We start from the raw sequence: 21,723 nt of genomic DNA on the forward strand, positions 1-21,723 counted from the left end.
TTTGAGTATTAGATACAATGATGCTGTACATGTTCACAGTTAAGTGGTTTCCGTTCTTGAATGGATATAAATATGGAAAGTTAATATCGAAAAACGTTTTTAGAAAATAATAAATAAAAATTCATGATGTGGAAAATATATCAACATTGTTAATCTTCTAAAAACATTAATATAAATAAATATCTTTTAAATATGTTTAACATTATCTCACATTTTCCATACTTCTTACAGTAAACTAGAAAAGATTCTTGAATTGTGCTTTTTGTCCAGATTAGATGAAACCTCGTTATTGGAAAATTGAGATTGGAAAACAATGACTGATTTAAGTATTTATGTGTGTAGAAGGGTTTAGAAAATTCTTTTTTTAAGGAGTTCTAAAAAACTAAATTAAAAAAAAAATATTGTACAGGTAAGAAAAAGTCAGAACAAGGTTTAAAATAGAGTTGTTTATTGTTAGATTTACCATAATTAAAATAATAATCTTTGTAAATTAGTGGTGTTCTACCTCAATAATTAAGTACCAAAAAAGGTTTATAATATTACTTACTATAGTTTTTTATTGGTTATTTAAAATAAATGTGATAAGAATAATGTACAAATCAAAATTACATATTTATAATGTTATCAAAAAACTCTTAACAAAGATTTATTATTAAGTTTAATAAAAAAAATTATGAAGAAATGTGATTATTTTTATTAGCCCAAAACTATTAACTATTAACCATTACGTTCTTTAAAACTAGTGAGTTTTAATGTTAAAAAATTGTTTGTCTAGTTTCTTGTACTTTCCTAAGCATTAACAAAGCTATTTAGATGCATACCAGTTCTATGATGTTTTTCACGTGAGAAAACTTTAAAAAGTAAAAAAAATCTGATGTGGACAACACATGACTTCCATGTACGCCTATTAAATTACATTTACACATTTTTTTAATATGAAAAGTACATAAAATTTTATTTCATTAATAACTTATATCTTTTCATATTTTTTTTTTTTATTGTTATTATTGAATTATTGTTTACAGTAAACATTTTTTTACAATAATTATTAATAAATCAATATATTTAAATTATTAAAAAAGGAGATTAAGTCTGATTTTAACCGATGTACCTTCCCCTTGCACAACTAGATGTTACAGCAGTCCTAAACCAAAACTTCAACATCCTACGGATAATCGTTTTTGAGCTATGCGAAATATGTACGTACATACATACATAGGTACGTACAAACATCATGCCAAAACTAGTCAAAATGGATTCAGGGATAGTCAAAATGGATATTTCCGTTGAATTTATTTTAGCGATTTGTGTAGTGCTCTCCAAGCTTTAGAGGATTTGTATTCTAGACATCCTATTGTCATCGAAATTCATAATACAATCGCTGAATTAAATCGTCACAACACACAGATGAATTTCTACTGGGTCCCTAGCAATGTGGGATTCCTGGGTAACAAACATGCAGATTCTGCTGCTAAAGGTGCATGTAACCAACCATCTTTCTCCACTCGAGTTACAACTACCGATTGCATTAATTCCATTAAACATACTCTTCAAAGAAGGTGGCAAGATTATTGGACTACTACAGCAGATAATAAACTCCAATACATAAGACACAGTGTTACCATGGGACTCTTCATGGAGGAAAATTCATCAAGAGAAGGTGGTGATGTCAGTGGAGAGTGCACCACTGTGCATCCGATGCGACTGCCATTTGACTGTGCACCACATTCTTGTGTACGGTATATGCTATGCGGCCTTACATTGGAAATTTAAATTGCTGAGGGACTTACAGCATGTCTTAGGAAATGTTAAGAATGTACTAGACTGGATACTGTTGCTTCTAAAAAAAATTAATTTACTTAATAAGTATCTTAAAAATTTTGGTATTATTTTGTTATTCACGTTTCATGTATTATCCTTTTTGTTAATTTCTTTTACTGTGTAAGTAAGGTTGCATGGAAAGCTTTAAAAAAAATTAATACAATATCTTAAAAGCTTTTTAAAAATTTTATAATACCGTAAATATATTCTAAAATTAATATGCTTCACTTAATATCAACTATAATATCACAAAAATGTAATTATGAACCAAATTATTATTTTTAATTTTTTTAATGTTAAAGCTCTTCAATAGAAATCAAAGATTACTACCAAAACAATTATTCTTTAAACATTGATCTCATAAATTAAATTCCTTTAATTATGCTCGTAGTCCTAAATAATTTATAATATTTTTGAATTATATAAAAGACAAGTACTACTAGAAAAGGTATTGTTTGCTAATCTATTTGGTTTTAGACTTGAAACCACAACAATGATGGCATTTAAAGAAAAATCTAATCACAAGAAGTCAATTTTTTTCATAATGAATTCAACTAATGCTTCATACACACAAAGTGTAAATTAATAAATTAAAAAATGTAATTCAGATACACATACCCAAACAGTAATGTATAAGTAGGCAAACTTTACATGTGTATTTAAGAAAAATGTATAATTACAAATGTTAATAATTGAAGTTATAAAAATATATTTTTTTGAATATTAAACAAATTTTTTTCAACTGTTTTATATTATTTTATTGAAATAAAAAAATATTTTTTTTCTTTATATACTTTTTCTTTTGTTAAAACAGAAAGACTGGAATGAAATTAGTGGTCTTTTTGTAAACATCAGAGTAGAAATTTTTATTGTAAGATTTCTTATATGAAATTTAAACAATAATGTTAAAAAATTCCATTTTAAAATTAAATTGCATATTAGTGTCGCTATTAGTTAAAATTTTCAACTTGCTATCCCCTTTTTTTTTAAGTAACTTAAAATTTGTAAATATTTTTGTTTGAAATTCTATTTGAAATTTCAAGTGTTATAATAATATAATTCTCTTAATTCTGTTGAGAAAATGTAATTAGATGTTAAATTTATTTTTACAAAGCGCAAAAAAATGTAAATATTTATAATACTTGGTTTTGTAAAGAGAATTTAATTATAATGATGAGAAAGGAAGGAGACTTTATGGAATTTGACTGTGATTTCATTACTCTTCAATTATTAACTTGTATAACGGTAGTTTCCTCACAATAGTGTGAAATGTTCACTTTTTTTATTTAATAGAAGGAAGATTAAAGAAAAACAAACCAATATACTTGGCGTTTATAGACCTAGAATAGGCATTCGATAACGTAGACTGGAATACAAGTTCAGCATTTTAAAAAAATTAGGGTTCAAATACAGAGATAGAAGAACAATTGCTAACATGTACAGGAACCAAACAGCAACAGTAATAATTGCAGAACATAAGAAAGAAGCCGTAATAAGAAAGGGAGTCCATCAAGGATGTTCCCTATCTCCATTACTTTTTAATTTTTACATGGAACTAGCAGTTAATGATGTTAAAGAACAATTTAGATTCGGAGTAACAGTACAAGGTGAAAAGATAAAGATGCTACGATTTGCTGATGATATAGTAATTCTAGCCAAGAGTAAAAAGGATTTAAAAGAAACAATGAACGGGATAGATGAAGTGAAACTTGGACAATCGGAGTATCTGAGAAGAAAAAATTAGAAGCTTTTGAAATGTGGTGCTATAGGAGAATGTTAAAAATCAGATGGGTGGATAAAGTGACAAATGAAGAGGTATTGCGGCAAATAGATGAAGAAAGTAGCATTTGGAAAAATATAGTTAAAAGAAGAGACAGACTTATAGGCCACATACTAAGGCATCCTGGAATAGTCGCTTTAATATTGGAAGGACAGGTAGAAGGGAAAAATTGTGTAGGCAGGCCACGTTTGGAGTATGTAAAACAAATTGTTGGGGATGTAGGATGTAGAAGGTATACTGAAATGAAACGACTAACACTAGATAGGGAATCTTGGAGAGCTGCATCAAACCAGTCAAATGACTGAAGACAAAAAAAAGTATAAAGAATGTAGCTATAAAAAATGGATATCATACGTCATTCATTGATATTAAAAATATAATCAAGAATTTTTCATGTGGAACCTTAAAAATGTTTTTCAATTCTTTCACTGTTAACTCTGTCAGTCGATCGGGGCTTACTTCACTTGCCCAATCATCTAATCAGAGGGCTCTGCCGCCTGGACACTTGATGCATTCATATCCTAATTTTTATGATAATATTAAGAATTTTACAGAAATATTAGTGCATAGAAAATAATATTCTTCTGAACGTTTTGGTGTTTTTGTATTAAAAATAGGCTTGAGTGAGTAGATATAGAATTTATAATACTTTTTAACAGAAATATAATGTTTGAAGCTAGCAATATTGATAACAGGGAATGACTTCTTTGTTTGGTTATATGTGTGTTCTCGTGTGAGGTTGTGTTAGTTGCTGGTCCAGCTGCTGCTACTGGCGCAGAGCGGATCAGCCTTTTTTAAATAACATAAATTAACCGACAATGGACTGCTTCTAGCAGGAGAGAGTTGGCTGAGAGAGAGTTGCAGTGTGCAGCTGCCCGGCGCACCAATTTTGGTCCACTCTGTGCCAATAGCGGCTAACATAAAAATGTGAGCACGTATGACAAACAAACCCAAGCACTATCCTTTTTATGAGAAAGATAGAAATATAACATTTTGTACTATTGTTTACTTCAAGATCATATACAGAAAAATACTGGAACGTATTTAAACAAATGGTTATATTTTAAAATGTCAATGTTTTATGTTATCTGGAAAAAAAAATCAGAACTTTCAACTGGACAGTGTTATCATTAAAACATATAAAAAAAGTAAAGATCTCAGATTAGACCGCTAAGATGTAACTTTTAAATCTGTCACATCTGACTAACTCAGTTATATTTTTCACACAATAAGAAATGTACTGACCTGAATCTCTTCAAGAAACAGACCCAAAAAACCATACAGGTGAGACATCATAAGTGCCAAGAGAGGTCATCTTTTCTAGTAAAATATTAATAATACTGCAATAAAATGTAGCACACCTTTACACAAAAAAAAACCTTAAGGATTATGTTGCATGCATTTCGAAAAGTATAATGTTGGAGAATTGAAGAAATGCTGTGATCATATAGAGATCAAGGAAAATATTAAGTTGAGAGTAAATGAAATTAATAAGATCAATTATCAACCAAATTGATAATAAGAATCCAAATTCAGCATTAGACAACAATAACAACAGTTCTAATGGACAACACAGTAATTACTCTATTAATGATCATTGCAAACCATTAAAGGGAAAAGAATATAATGTTATAACGGAAGAATAAAATATAATAATTTTGTTAATTTTGAACATCGATAATGAAATATTTTCAGTAATAGATGCACACTAAGATCACTACTTGTGTCATCACTCTCTTTCAAGTTTACATGCAATCTGACAGCAACCCATCAAAACAAATCAATAATATTAAAAAACAATCTTAAATTATTTCTAGCCATGTACAGATAAACTTGGTTAGTAGTTAAAGAATTATCTGACAAATCAGTACGGAAACTCCCAGAAAATGGTTCTATATAATAAAAAAAACTACTTTTTAATTTACAATAATTTTCCCAAACTTATCTAATGAATTATATACTTCTCTTTTGTATGAATATTAAGATGCATTTTTAAATTGCTTTTGTTATTAAATGACTTTTGACAAAAGTTACAAATATAATTCTTCTCTTTTGTATGAATATTAAGATGTAATTTTAAACTGTATTTGTGATTAAATGACTTTTGACAAAAGTTACAAATATAATTCTTATCTTTTGTATGAATATTAAGATGTTTTTTTAAACTGTCTTTGCGATTAAATGACTTTTGACAAAAGTTACAAATATAATTCTTCTCTTTTGTATGAATATTAAGATGCATTTTTAAACTGCTTTTGTGATTAAATGACTTCTGACAAAAGTTACAAATATAATTCTTCTCTTTTGTATGAATATTAAGATGTGTTTTTAAACTGGTTTTGTGATTAAATGACTTTTGACAAAAGTTACAAATATAATTCTTCCCTTTTGTATGAATATTAAGATGTAATTTTAAATATCTTTTGCGATTAAATGACTTCTGACAAAAGTTACAAATATAAATCTTCTCTTTTGTATGAATATTAACATGTTTTTTTAAACTGTCTTTGCGATTAAATGACTTTTGACAAAAGTTACAAACATAATTCTTCTCTTTTGTATGAATATTAAGATGTGTTATTAAATTGCTTTTGCGATTAAATGACTTTTGACAAAAGTTACAAACATAATTCTTCTCTTTTGTATGAATATTAAGATGCATTCTTAAATTGCTTTTGTCATTAAATGACTTTTGACAAAAGTTACAAATATAATTCTTATCTTTTGTATGAATATCAAGATGTAATTTTAAACTGTATTTGTGATTAAATGACTTTTGACAAAAGTTACAAATATAATTCTTATCTTTTGTATGAATATTAAGATGTTTTTTTAAACTGTCTTTGCGATTAAATGACTTTTGACAAAAGTTACAAATATAATTCTTCTCCTTTGTATGAATATTAAGATGCATTTTTAAACTGCTTTTGTGATTAAATGACTTTTGACAAAAGTTACAAATATAATTCTTATCTTTTGTATGAATATTAACATGTTTTTTTAAACTGTCTTTGTGATTAAATGACTTTTGACAAAAGTTACAAATATAATTCTTCTCTTTTGTATGAATATCAAGATGTAATTTTAAACTGTATTTGTGATTAAATGACTTTTGACAAAAGTTACAAATATAATTCTTATCTTTTGTATGAATATTAAGATGTTTTTTTAAACTGTCTTTGCGATTAAATGACTTTTGACAAAAGTTACAAATATAATTCTTCTCTTTTGTATGAATATTAAGATGCATTTTTAAACTGCTTTTGTGATTAAATAACTTTTGACAAAAGTTACAAATATAATTCTTCTCTTTTGTATGAATATTAAGATGTAATTTTAAATATCTTTTGCGATTAAATGACTTTTGACAAAAGTTACAAATATAATTCTTATCTTTTGTATGAATATTAAGATGTTTTTTTAAACTGTCTTTGCGATTAAATGACTTTTGACAAAAGTTACAAACATAATTCTTCTCTTTTGTATGAATATTAAGATGTGTTATTAAATTGCTTTTGCGATTAAATGACTTTTGACAAAAGTTGCAAACATAATTTTTCTCTTCTTTGTGCGTAATAAGTTGTGTTTTTAACTTATTTTCAAGAATAAGAGACTTTTGACAAGAGTAAGAATTATTTTCTTTCTCTTTAGCATGAAAGTTAATGTCCCTCTTTAAATAACATTTACATCTGAATCTTTCATTGCAATATTCACAAACCAATTTCTTTCCTTTCTGCTGAGGTAACTCATTTTCACTACTTATATCCTCGACTAAATTTCCTGTTCTTACATCGCCATTTGCACAATTACATTCACTGGATTTTTGTTTTATAATTCCATCATATACCGAATTATTTACACATCTCTTACAATTCTTAGTACTTCCAGTGACGGTTAATTTATCAATAATAACCTGTAAAATTAAAACAACAATTAAAAAGTAATTATGAATTAATGTAAAATTATTTCCATTAAAATAACATTATTCTATTTTGCAAAATATGGATAAAAAACTGAATATTTAAGCATATATTCAAAATAAACATCGTTTGGAATATTATTTAATGATTCACAAGTAAAGTTTAACGTAATAACAAACTTTACTTATCCTATTGCATATCTATACACATAGCTGAAACTTTACAGATTGTCTGGGCTAAAGGTATCCAAAATAAATGGCCTATATTTAGGAAATCAGTCCTAACTTCTTAGTAGACTCAAATGATAGCATAAATCTCCAAGAATTGTTCAGTGTACTTTCAATATTCAGTAGAATATGCGTATGATTTGCAGACAGGCTGACTCCAATGCGATTGTAGTCCATCAAGATGTGGATCCCACAAAAACCATTCAGTGCATGCTTTTGTTAATGGAGTTTCAATCATGTACAGATGTTTAACAGCTTGTACAAACTGAATGGAATATCAATTCTTTTACGTCAAAGTTTAACGTCCTCAAAGGTATGACTTTAAGAGACAGAAATCATCAAAGGTTACAGTTGTGATGAGGCTATGGATCAAGTAAGCGACGCATTCACTGCCCGTCCCATTAACTTTATTAGGCGACCTGGTTATGGACTGCAAATATCTCTTTCTACTGTTCACAACATTACCATAAGCACTCAGTTTGCAAGAATACAAGTTACAACTCTTATTTATAGTTAGATGTCTTATTTAGTGGTGAGACAACTTTTCATACGTGCAGGATAGTTAAAGACACTCTGTCAAATTTAATGTACTTCATGCAGTAAAAATAAAATAAATAGAATAAATTTACGCTATGTAACCTGGAAAGCCAATTTACATTACTGAGTGGATTTAAATCACACTATTTATAAAAATTATGATTATTTCTTTTTTTTATATAAAAATGTGCTGCCATCTGTTGCTGCTTTTATAAGTGTCATCCTCATATTCTGTCTGAAAGTTGATCAAGTAGGAATCTTTTGTATTTATGTTTAAATATCTGAAAAATGTCTAAACTTTACCTAGTATTATTTAAATTAAATTTCTTGATATTTTCACTACATGGAAATTTTAATATTAAAATTACCTATTTACAATATTTTTATTTTTTATTATGTTTGATATGTAATTTTATATAAATATATTATATACAGCTGATGATGCAGGATCCTGCAAAGGTGCTTTTGGAATAAAAAATAAGGTAAGTGTCATTTCATTTACTTTATAATTCTGTACTTGGGTTGTTCAAGTTGATTTTTTTATTATAAAAATACAACATATATATATATATGATCAAACTGGAAAACATGATTTATAATGTATAATTTTACAATAAACAAAATAAAAATATATAATTTTTTGAATTCTTCTAAATTAGCATCATCTTATAACAATATATTAAAAACATTTAAAAAAACTTGTAAATAAATCTGATGAAATGGTGCGCATGCAAGAAACACTAATATATATATATATATATATATATATATATATATATATATATATATATATATATATTTCCACACAGGGCAAGAAACTTAAAAACCAAACTGAGAGAGCTTAACTACAGGTATTTGAGTGTTACCTTTTACACTGCTCTTATTAGCACTATTATTGGAGGTGTATATTACTGCTCTAATCTATTATTGTCTGTTGTAAACTATTCATGCTTCAGTGCAATAATTTTCAAGAACAGTGGTTTCCTTGTCACCACAATTTGTCTAGTGCCATTCTGACTAGACGATTTGTCTAGTTGCAAGTCCTACACTATCAATAACTGAAGGCCAATGTTCACAATAAATAACTGAAGTCATTGACAACAGTTTGCATCAGGTGACTCTCAATAATATTACTTTAGCATTGATGCATCAGCTGTGCAGGGTGATCACTTCGGATATCTTTTGTCAAAATGTGGTAGATATGTTAAGTCTTCCTAATGTAATCACAAAATTAGATTTTATATTATTTTCTTTTCATTTACAGATTTTATGTCACAACCATGTTTAGTCTTACCAGGTCCACTTTAAACTGCCTACCTGATAAATATTGAAACATGAACACTGAATACAATTAACAACAAATCACCCAAAGCTTACTAAAATGTAAACTCCATCAACAGATTAAAATTCACATATTTCAGTCATCAATGAATTTCAAAAACACACTTTGCACTCACACATTGACCATTTATCATTCACAAACATCTCAATAAATCGATATTAATTAAAATGAACTAAATAGTGTTACAAACATTTTTTTTAAAACTAACACATTGAAATATATACACAGTAATGAAATTAACAAGAGACAAATCATGTATGTTACAATAGCCAATAGCTAATACTTACACGACATGGATAAAATACCATCCCATCTTTTGTCTTCACTGTGTGAAAATCTTTTATTCGAAGTTCATTGCTTTTCATATTAAGATTAACCAGTGGTGAAACATCATTCAATAAGATCTCAGATTCCTTTTTAAAAAAAAGATAAAGAACACAAATTACAAACTAATTAATTTCCAATAAATGTTTTTTTTTTTTTATTCTGACTGGAACTTAGTAATAATACCACTTATATACAGATCTCATATCATAAAAATAAATATTTTTCATAGTAAATACCATTAAAATCTGTCTTGCTAAAAATTTTAGAAAAATCCGAATATTATGACAAAATTAGGCCAAGAAAGAACAAAACTGATTTAATTTTATTTTTATATGAATTTACTATTAATAGAATATTACAATTGTTATTTATATATATATATATATTATACACTTTATTTTCTCAAAGTGTATGTTGCAAAAAATAACAAAATAGCAAACACATTAATCACAAATTTAAATCTGAGAAAATTAATTTTATAAGTCAATTTAAAACAAATATGGCGGTTGTTCAGGAAGGTTTTGAAGAATTTTTTTTTAACTTTCAACTTAATTCTCTTGCAATTTGTTTCATTTACCCAGATTTTTCAACTTTTTTTATATTATCAGTATGATGTGATTTGTCCAACTCTGCGAAATAAGCAGTTCTCTCACCTTTGCATCATTAGAAATAAATCTTTGTCCAATGAGCCATTTTTTCAGATTTGGGAGAAGGTAATAATTAATTGAAACCAAGTCAGGTGAATACAGCACATGCTTCCAGATGACTTTGTCAAAGTGTAAATTATCATTGAGTTTTGCAACTACTATCAGAGATATGTGTACCCACACATTATTGTGGTAAAAGAACAGTAACTTTTTGGCCAATGTGGCAGTACATATCAATCAGTCCAGAACTGTAATGATCCTCGTACTTGAAAGTTCATGTATTACTAAAGAATAAACCAAAACATGGTAAAAAAATGCAATGAAGTCAAATTAAAAAATCAACATTAAGTGCTTACATAAAGTTTCACTCACATAACTACTCCACTAAATACACTCTGAAAGGGCGAGTAAAACTAACTTACTGCTTCATGTTTGATTTTATGATCTTCTAATTTAATTAGGTTGGTCCCTTCAGTCACAAAAGGATCTGTCACTTTTTCAAAATTATCACACCCATTACTGATCGGCTTATATATATATAAAATATTGCCAAGTGAATTATTAATGTGAGACCTGACATTAGACACATCACTAATAAAAATGGCACTAGTCATACTCAAGAATGAAAGAGAAGAAGAGGTTTTGCAATATTTTTTTCATGCAACAAATATACACAAGTGTTACATAAACATGATAGTCAGCCACACACAAGCAGCTCAATTATTTATACCACAGAAATTTATGTACAATGGACATCAAAACTATCAGAGAACATTACCATGACTGTGCCCAGACGTACTTTAGTTGCTTCACATGAAACCAAAATCAAACTTTAAAAAAAAACTAGGGAAGAAAGTTTAAAGCAACCGACTAATGGTCTTTTAAACAGAAAATTATAAATTATATATGACTCCATTCACTAAAAACATTAAAAAGCTGGAGCTACAATTTTAATACATTTTTTTAAAACTTTACAGTCCAGTACACTCTTCTTCAATTCTGAGAAGCCCCTTATTGAACAAAATGTTGAAATTCATCAAAGTCACTCCCAAAAATTGTAGGCTCTCTGTAGGAGATGATTCTGTCATACTCTGAGAATGACATTTCCTGTCGTATATTCCCGATACAGAATAAAAATTGCACCTAAAAGATGTATTGTTTGTTATGCAAACAACATAAGAAAGGAATCACAATATAACTGTTGGGAATGTGATGTTGTCTCTTATGCATATCAGTAATGGGTTCTAACTCTTTGTACATGATTTTGTTTGGCACACTCCCACCACTGCCCATCTTTCTGATACATTTTATCCACAATGCAAGTTCTTCCAATTTTTTCTTTCCATCTTCTGGAACATGTCTGTCTTTGATTGTTCATTCAGGTGGAAGAGTGTTTGCTGAATAAGTGGTTTATGGTTTTATAACTGTGTTTTAGTGTCTTATTTTTGTATTTATTGATAGGCATTTTTATTATAAGTGTACCAGGTTAATTTTTGTGCTTCAGCTAGATTTTTCTTCTTATTCAGATAAAGGATTTTTTGTTTAGATTGTTTGTTACTATTTCTCCAAGGTATTTAAATTGGGTTACTAAATTTTGGGTCCAATTTTATTTGTAATGTTTTGAAGTACTAATATCCGTGATTTAGTTTCATCAATGCCATTTGCTACAAGTGTCAAGTCGCCAGCAAAACTGGGACAGTTTGTTTCAATTTTTCCACTCATTTTAACTTTTGGGAGACACCTTTTTGAGAGCTTGAGCCATTCCCTAATTACAATTTCTAAAACACAGTTGAACAGTAGTCGTAAGAACTCATTGCCTTGGCGCAATCCTGTTTTGATCTCAAAAGGTTCTGAGAGCTCACCTTTGAATATTACCTTTGACACTGTTTGTAAGGGTCAGTTTTATCATGTTTATAATTTGATAAGTAGTTCAAGGTGTCTTAGAATTTTTAGTAGGGATGCAGTCATAAGCTTTCTTGAAATAGCCAGTTCCTTCTATTGCCTTCAGTGTTTCTTAATGATGTAGTATCTTTATTCTCCTTAGGGGTCAGGTGGTTTGTTTTCTTTGTTTTACTAGATTTGGGAAGGATATTTCTAATTTTTGAGATTAATAGCAATAGTCGATTTTTTTCCACTGTTCTGATACATTTGCTATTCCAACATTGATGTTTTTGTACGGGATTTTATTGGGGCTAATTCTTCTGCGATTTGTTTATTGTTGTTGACTGGATCTTCGATGTATCTGTGATTGTTATTTTTTTGGTTGCTTTTTGGTAATTTTCATTCTTGATCAGTCGGGCAGGATCCTCTTTTCTTCTAGTTTTAGGACTTGATTTTGTTGTTTTCTTTGTGAAGCAAATTTAATTTTGACTACATAGTGATTGGATGCAGTGTCTACGCCTCGGATGACTTTTACACTGTAGATCTCCATGTGGTGCTGTTTATCCATAAAGACGGTCGAGTTACCATTCTCCTATAGTGTAATCAAGGTGTTTTTAGATTTCATCTTGAAATATGTGGATTTCAATATTAGGTTGTCGTTTCTGCAGAGATCGATGAATCTCTGTCCATTTTTGTTTGTTTTTTTTTGGGCGGGCCATTTTCTGATGTTGTCGTGGTCTTCTTTCTCTGTCTAGTTGGGCATTGAGTTTCCAATTAATTGTTTAACATGGATTTCAGTTGTGTTATTTATAGTTAGGTCGAGTAGATTCCAGAACCATACTGTTTCTTTATGGTCTTTTGGAGAATTATTTTTATTATTAGTGGATGCATGGCTGTTTATTATAGTGTAGATTTTATTAGATGCATTTGGTGTGAGTGTTGCAATTCTTGGAGATTGTGACTTGAATTCTTGTATGGAGTTTATTATTTTGAGTTTGACTAAAAAGCCAGTTCAAAACTGTGGGACTTTTTCATCACTCTCTTTCCAGGTATACCTCTGCAAAGTCTATATACGTGAGATTCCATGGCATCCTGGTCAGTGTTTCTTATTTCCTGCAGACCCATGATGAGAATTTTGTATTGGTCCATTCGGCCAGTTATTATTTTTAGTTTACCAGTCTGCTGCAGCAAGTTTACTTTGTATGAAATGTAGATGGTTTGATTTTGGACTTTGTATTTTTCTTATTTGTGTGTGTAGTGTTAGGGCATTCCAACGCTTCCAGTTGCATGTTATCTTTTAAGTGGCAGCCCACCATATCCAAATGCTGCCTTTTCTAAACTCTGGTGTTGCTTGGTTCAGCAGGTGGTGTATTTCTTAAAAAAGACCATTCAGTGACGCCTCTCAAGGGGACACCTGTCAAAATAGGTTCCGAGTTACATCTCTAAATGCGATCTAGTGAGGTGTGATTTGATGATAAATGAAGCTATGAAGTTTTTTAGATTCAGTTCACCAGACAAATTTCTCCTATTTGTTTGGGATACTTCCAAGCATAACCCATGAAGGCTCAATCTGACTTTTGTTAAAAGATGTTATTTTGGAGAAAAGTTAAAAAGTCTGATCCTAAATGTTACACCCGTATATATATATATATATATATATATATATATATATATATATATATATATACAATAGCCTTCGCAATTCACAGAATTAGAGAAACACTCACCTTTAATCTTTTACTTCATCATAATGCTATTGGGCCTAAGCCCATCCTCAGTGATATCTTTTATAAATTCTTAACCTGTTTATAATTACACAATAACTATTAGCTTTTTACATTTTGTAATCTTTTTGCAATTGTTGGATTTTATCTTATAAATACCGGAAGAATACGATAAAACAAAAACTCCTGTTATTTCAATTGAGAAATAAAATGAATATATAAATGAAATGGTTTTAAAAAAAATGAATGACCCAACAATAAAGTTTTAAAAATTAAAAAAAGATTCCATAGTTAAATTCAAGGAAATATTTAATAATAATAATAAATTAAAATATCATATCAGATTATCCACGTATACCTTGTACCCCAAAACTTACAGGTTTCCCAAAATTACACAAGGAAGGTATAACAACAAGGCCATTAATTAATTTCAAAACAGCCCCAGGTTATATTATTACTAAAATTATTGATATAGCAATTAGATCAAAGATAAATTTAGAATACAAATAAAATATAAAAAACAGGTATGAATTAATAAATTAAATAAGTTAAAAATTATTAAAACTATAATTACTAGCTTAGATATAACCAATATGTACCCAGATTAACCCATTGATTACACAATCTCAATAGAAAATAAATTAATAAAAGCAGGTGAAGACAAAAAATTTATAAATATTTAACAATTAGAAACATGTCAGCAGAATTATTTTGAATTTATTGGAACCTGTTACATATGAGAAAATATTTTACCCATGGGATTTCCCTTATCTGCTTTAATGTCAAAAATATATTGCAGGAATTTGATAATAGAACAGTATATGGCATAAATCACGTATATTAAATTTTATTGTGGGTCAGATTCGTGGATGATAATTTAGTTATATATGAACCGGTTATAGATAATGATGAAGTAATTTTAAATAAATTCAGTTCAGATCATAAAACTTTATATTTTACATATGAAATGGAACATAACAGAAAATTAAATTATTTAGATGTAAATATTAAAATAAAAACAATCAAATAATAACTGAATTATATAAAATACCTACCTGAAATGAAATTATTATAAATAGGAATTCTAATCATATTTGGTCCCAGAAGGTTAATATTTTTAAGTACATGATAAACAGAGCAATAAAATACATAAACGACAAATGGGAATTTTGTAATTTTAGTATAAAGAATATAGCTATAAAAATGGATATCATACGTCATTGATTGATATTAAAAATATAATCAAGAATTTTTCAGTAATACAAATATTACTACATTATTACCCATAAAAATATGTAAAATAATCTTATACAAATAAAATTATAGAAAACTAAATTGATGCGTATACAAATAAAAAATACAAAACTGATAATCATATAATAAAACATTAAAAACATACAAAATCCTGTCGAGAATCATATACAACCAACATGAACTGGAACTTGGGGAATACCAAGGGGGATTTATTCCATGGAGAGGTTGCCCGGAGCAAATAATATCCCTAAAACTTATGATGGACTTATTTAAAAGACGGAAAAAACAACTAATAATCACCTTCGTTGAATTTAAAACGGCCTATGATTGTATACACCGACCAACCATGCTGAATATTCTGAGAAACCTGGGCCTTCACCCTAAACTCTTAAACATGATAAAATTAACTTTAACCGATACCCAGACCAGAGTGAAATTCAGAGGTGAACTCTCTCAACCCTTCTACATAAAAACTGGATTGAGGCAAGGAGACGGCATCTCACCACTCCTTTTTAACTGCGCCCTCGAATTTGTCATTAGAAAATGGTATGAAATAAATTCCAAAAATATAAAAATGGGTACTAAGAAAAACTCCATCGCACTAAATCGCCTAGGATTTGCAGATGACCTCGCTCTTTTAGCAAATAATATTCAAGAAGCCAAAACACAAATCATGAGCCTTCCAAACCTAGCACAAAAGATAGGGCTTCATATCTCTTTCGACTGAACTAATGGCCATAGATCCTCTGGTAATAGAGCACATTACGGTAAACAATCAGAAAATTAAAATAGTAAAACAATTTAAATATCATGGGGAAATAATAATTTATAATTTAAATGAAAAAGTGACATGGCAAAACCGGACAATAAAATGATGAAATCCCAAAAATTAACTCGGTCAACATATAACAAAAAATGCCTTTCGACTAAAGCAAAACTTAAACATTATAAAACTGTAGTACAGCCAGAAGTCACCTACGGAAGCGAGATCCTTTTCAAAATCACTCAGAAAAACCGAATTGAAAAAATTCTGAAAATAGAGAGGAGAATTGTCGGAACGTGTATCAATAAAAAACACCAAAAAGACGTACAATGGTGGATTGTGCCAAATGAGGTGGTGTATCGAGAAATAGAGACTGTTACTGATACTATGCGGAAAAAAAGAATCTCTTTCTTTGGTCATCTCATAAGGACACAAGGAAACAAGACCGTCAAGAAATATCATTGAAAAGCTCTGGTTCCAAAAGCTAGAAGTAGGATGGATCAAAGAAATTACAGAAGATATGAAAGAATTGGGAATATCCCTGACTGACCTACAGAATAAAACTGGAAAAATTACAAAGCTAAATAAAAATTAATAAAAAATCTTTAAAAACATTTCGAATATTTTTAGAAGTTTAAAATTTGTTTTATTAATTTTTATTTAAAACAAACAATTTTTACACAATGTAAAAAGCTAATAGTTATTATATAAATTGTGAACAGTTAAAGAATTTATAAAAGTTATCACTGAGAATGAGCTTAGGCCTGAAGGCATTTTGAAGTAAGAAATTAGAGGCAAGAGTGTTTCTCTAATTCCGTGCTTTGCAGAGGCTGAAAGAATATTCTATCGTACATATAGACATTTATGTAGAGAAAAAAAAATGAACTATAAAAAGTTTAAACTGCTAAATAATTAATATATACGAGTTCACAAATGAACTGCATGGAATCCAAAATTTACATGCAAGGCCATAATAATGAAAAACAATACTGTAGGATGCCGATTTTCAAGATGTCTGACAAACTGGACTGCTTAAATCCAAATTAAGAAATTAAAGAAAAAATAATACATTATTTGAAAAATAAATCTTATTTTATTTATGTTTATTTTACTGAATTTTTAAATTGACCTTTTTGCAATTCATTTACCAAAAACATATATGTATTTTAGCCTTTGTAAAACTTATTAAAGTAAATGTTTACCCAATTATCCAGATCTGGCCTTGTAAAGGTTCATCTGGACAATTGGTGTTTTCACTGTATGCAGAATCTAATATCCTTACTTACCACTTCATTTTTAACTTCTAAATTTTCTGATTTATACAAATTGGTGTCTTCAATTGCTAAATGATCTTTTTTGATATCAAGTAGTTCCTCTTTCAGCTGTAGTAAATCTACTTGCTGTAATAAAAAACAAAAAATGAATGCTACAAAGAAAAGATTTTTACAATTTTTTTGTATAATTTATTAAGTAAAAATAAATTGCTTCTGAAATTTGTTTAGCACACACATTCAGGACAGCCACAGTTAAATTATTACTATTATTATTAGGTGACTTTAATATGCCAGATTTTGCAAAATATTATCAAAAAATGTTTCAACTCTTCTTATAGATTTTTCTACAAATTTTACAATAAAACGTTTTACAATCAAATAATCTGTTAAAACTCTTGTGGTAATTCTCATGAGTTTGTTTTTTCTAATCTTACTGACATTATGTTAATAATGCTTACAGTAAAACGTTTTATCATGGTAAATATCATTTACCTTACAGGTAACGTTGCCTAAGATTTTGAATTAAATCTTATAGCTAAACAATTCTTACCAGATATTTTTATAACATTCAACATTTACTAAATAGGAGTTTGATTGTAAATGATATTTATTTATTATATTGCCACATAATATTGAAGTTTAAGAGTGAAACAAGGAAACTGAATTTAGTAGCAAATGAAAAATGCAATACCTGACTCGGATTTGATATTTATCACCAATATAGAAATTTTTTTTAGAACTGCAACTACATATTAACAATATTGTTGATAATCAAGTACCAAAAATATTTATATATAATATAATTTTTGAAGCAGAATTTACACAATTATTAATGAGAAAAACTTCCATTTAAAATTCCATATTAAATTTTGAACAATTTCTTTCTGTTTAACAATAATGACCTTCTCTTGGGGACTGCATATGAGGCTAGAGTGGTGAGTTATACGAACACCTCATGGGAGACTAGCCCAATCATTACTATGAACTTGTAACAAACAGGGTGCCCCTGGGACACTTTTTTGGAGGTGCAATGTGGTGCTCTTATATCAGAAAACAATCATCCGATTTTGAAAATTCAAACTGGGAATATATATATATATAGTTTGTCTGTTTGCTCATGCATCATGTGAGACGAATCTGACTGACTGATTACTTTCAAATTTCAGAATACGTATGTGTTACCGCAGAGAAGGTTTTAAGCCATTAACAGAGGCCCTAGCTTCTTTGAACATTAAGATATTAAAAATATTCATTATTTCTTCACTCCCAAGATGGGTGAAGTTGTGAATTAAAGAAATTCATTTAGGAAAAGATAGATTTATTCTTTTACTTCATTACTGAATATTTCTGCCGCCATTGCAAAGAAATAAGTTATGAATTTTCCGTCGTCAAAGGCGTGTGTACATTGGTTACCATAGTTCTAATTACCTATATTTAATAATTTAGTTTCTTTTTCAGGTTTCTGACCAATCTCATCATGTATGTTACAATAACCAACAATTATAAATACTTACATTATCTGGATAAAATTCCTCCTCTTCTTCTGCCTTTACAGTGTGTACATCATTAATTTTAAGATTAATCTGAGGTGGAATGTCATCATTTAATGAGATCTCATATTCCTATAAAAATAAGATGAAAAAAAACCTTACAAAAATGTTGAAATTAATTAATATTCAATAAAATATCTTTTTTTATTCTGACAAACTTAATTATACCATAGTAAATTTGTCTATTATCAAGATATACTGTCATCATAAAATAGATTAATAGAAAAACAAATTAGAAGATAAAAATAAATGCGATCAAAGTCTATATTAACTGTTTATATAAAACACATGAAATAATGTTACGGTAAATACTTAAAAATAAAAAATCACAAAAAGATAATCCACAATCCAGAGAGCGCTATAGAAAACTATTTTGTGCCTATATTTAAATACATTTTGATCAGAATGCAGATAAAAAGTGTTTTTTTTTATAATTATTAATTATTTAATTAGAGCAATTAGATTAGACAAGCGAGATTAAAACTACAATTCAACCAAACATAAACCATGTAAAATTATGACACCAAATACTGACAATTAATAGCAAGTTATTTAACCCCCTTCATAGTTTTTGATGAAATAACTCATCAAATAACTACCCTGATAAAAATTTCCTTGACGAAATAATTTGTCATCCACTTTTTTGCTGAAAAGTGCCACTGATGAAATAATTCATCATTATGAATTGACCCATTTTATTGTATTTGTTGATGGGTTACTGTAACAGACGTGAGTCTAGTTCCATTTTTACTCTAATTTATTACTGAAGCGGTAGTATCATATTGTTTCTCTATTCTATATGTCCTAACAAAGTATATTCATTATTCGGGTTATTTTTTGCAAATAAATTAGTTGACATTCTTTATGACAAGCAGACTAATCTTTATGTCAAAGATTTCTTTAAAAAAAAAAACTACTAAACAAGTTTTGAGGTTTCAACTGTGAAAACAGACTGATAATTATGAGATGCTTTTGTTTGTAGCTGTATATATGCTATCAGGAATTACCTGAAAGCCACAAACTGAAAGTTATTACACAAACAACCTCCTTTTTACCAACTCTTGGATTTGGAAATGTTTTAGCCCAAAGAATCAAACTTTTATTGTATTGCCTCAATTTACTCATGATGATAATAATACTAATAAATCTCCAAAAAATAAAATCGATTATTGACTATCTTGTTAAAAGATTCAGAGATGTATATACACCAGAAAAAAATTTTAGCAGATGATGAAAGTTTAATGGAAAGGTAGGCTAAATTTCATTCACTTTATTAGAATAAAATGAGCACACTTTGATATCAAGACATTTCAGAGCCAGAAACTGGATATATAAAAATAAAATTTGATAGCGTACGTAGGTGCAGGTACACAAATTGTAAAAACTCCTAATCATGGCTACACCACTAATATTGTCATTACTCTTTTTGAAACTAGTAACCAACTGGTGAACAATAAAGCTACCCCACGAACATCCACTTAAATGAGAATGATATGTATGACATGTAAACAATGTGTAGTCTTGTACACTCAGGCGTAACATTCCTGTGACATATGGTTTATTGAACCCCAACTATCAAAGTCTATAGGTGTCCATGGTTTATATTTTAATTGTCTATAAAAGCAACTAAATTTTACTAGGATTTGAACTTTACAACCTTTTGACTTCAAAAATCAGCTGTTACAGCAGTGTTAATTAACTGCCTATTTGCAACTCAACAAATATTAGTAACAAAATATATATATATATATATATATATACCAACCTTTGTAAAACTGATTATAAAAGCAAATGTCTATATAGTGTATCTTTTATACCATATTACATATTTCAAATTTCTTCTTAATTTAACTGAAACACATTTACTTTTTATTTTTTTTTTACTTATTGTATTACCCATTAAATATAGAATCACACAACCTTTTTTAAATTACCCCTTTCAATTATCCAGATTTGGCCTTGAAATGTCCATCTGGATAATTGGTGTGCCACTGTATATAAAATTTAACACTTACCACTTCATTTTCAACTTTTAAATTTTCTGGTTTAACTAAGTTAAACTCCTCAATTGTTAGAGATGTGTTTTGATTATTCATAATTTCAAGCAGTTCCTCCTCTTTCAGTAGTACTAAATCTATTATCTGTAATAAAAAACAATAAATAAATGCTACAAAGTAAATGTTTATGATTTATTGCACAATTTATAAAAGTAAAATAAATTGTATATGTAATTCGCATATCATACACAAACAGCGCAGCAACAGTTAAATTATTATTAGTATTAGGTGACTTTACCGTGCCAGGTTTTGTATGGAAAACCTAAGAAATGTTTCTTTTGCTAAATGTTGCCATACAAATCGAAATATTAAAAATGCTGTTACTCACCATATAAATGGGTGTTGAAAACAACACTACCTTACAAGATGATGTTATTTTTTACAAATTGTAAGCTTGTAAAAAATATTAATTTTTTTTATCGCAAAATAAGCATGAAACTAGTGCATGGAACATGGAAATGTCACTTTAGTGTATGAAAAATGTCACACCTAAGCAGGATTTGATATTGATCATGAATATAAATTTATTAATAAGAAGAGAGTTCCATAAGCTACAAAAACAATATAAATCTACTTTAATTAAAAATGAAATTCATAGTGTATGATAAGGAGGGAAAAA

The 21,723-nt window shown here is 28.5% G+C and overlaps 1 protein-coding gene across 1 annotated transcript; it reads right to left on the bottom strand.

Moving 5' to 3' along the window:
- Window positions 1-1,934: 1,934 nt before the first annotated feature.
- Window positions 1,935-20,172, bottom strand: LOC142323374 (uncharacterized). The gene is made up of 6 exons (XM_075362916.1): window positions 20,083-20,172; window positions 19,012-19,119; window positions 11,024-11,128; window positions 9,915-10,040; window positions 6,896-7,514; window positions 1,935-1,963 (listed from the first exon to the last, which is right to left on the bottom strand). The coding sequence occupies exons 1-6, from the start codon at window positions 20,170-20,172 to the stop codon at window positions 1,935-1,937; spliced, it is 1,077 nt and encodes a 358-aa protein (XP_075219031.1).
- Between the last annotated feature and the right edge of the window lie 1,551 nt (window positions 20,173-21,723).

Source organism: Lycorma delicatula, chromosome 4 (genome assembly GCF_047948215.1).
Source record: "Lycorma delicatula isolate Av1 chromosome 4, ASM4794821v1, whole genome shotgun sequence".
In the NCBI taxonomy this organism is placed as follows: Eukaryota; Metazoa; Arthropoda; class Insecta; order Hemiptera; family Fulgoridae; genus Lycorma; species Lycorma delicatula.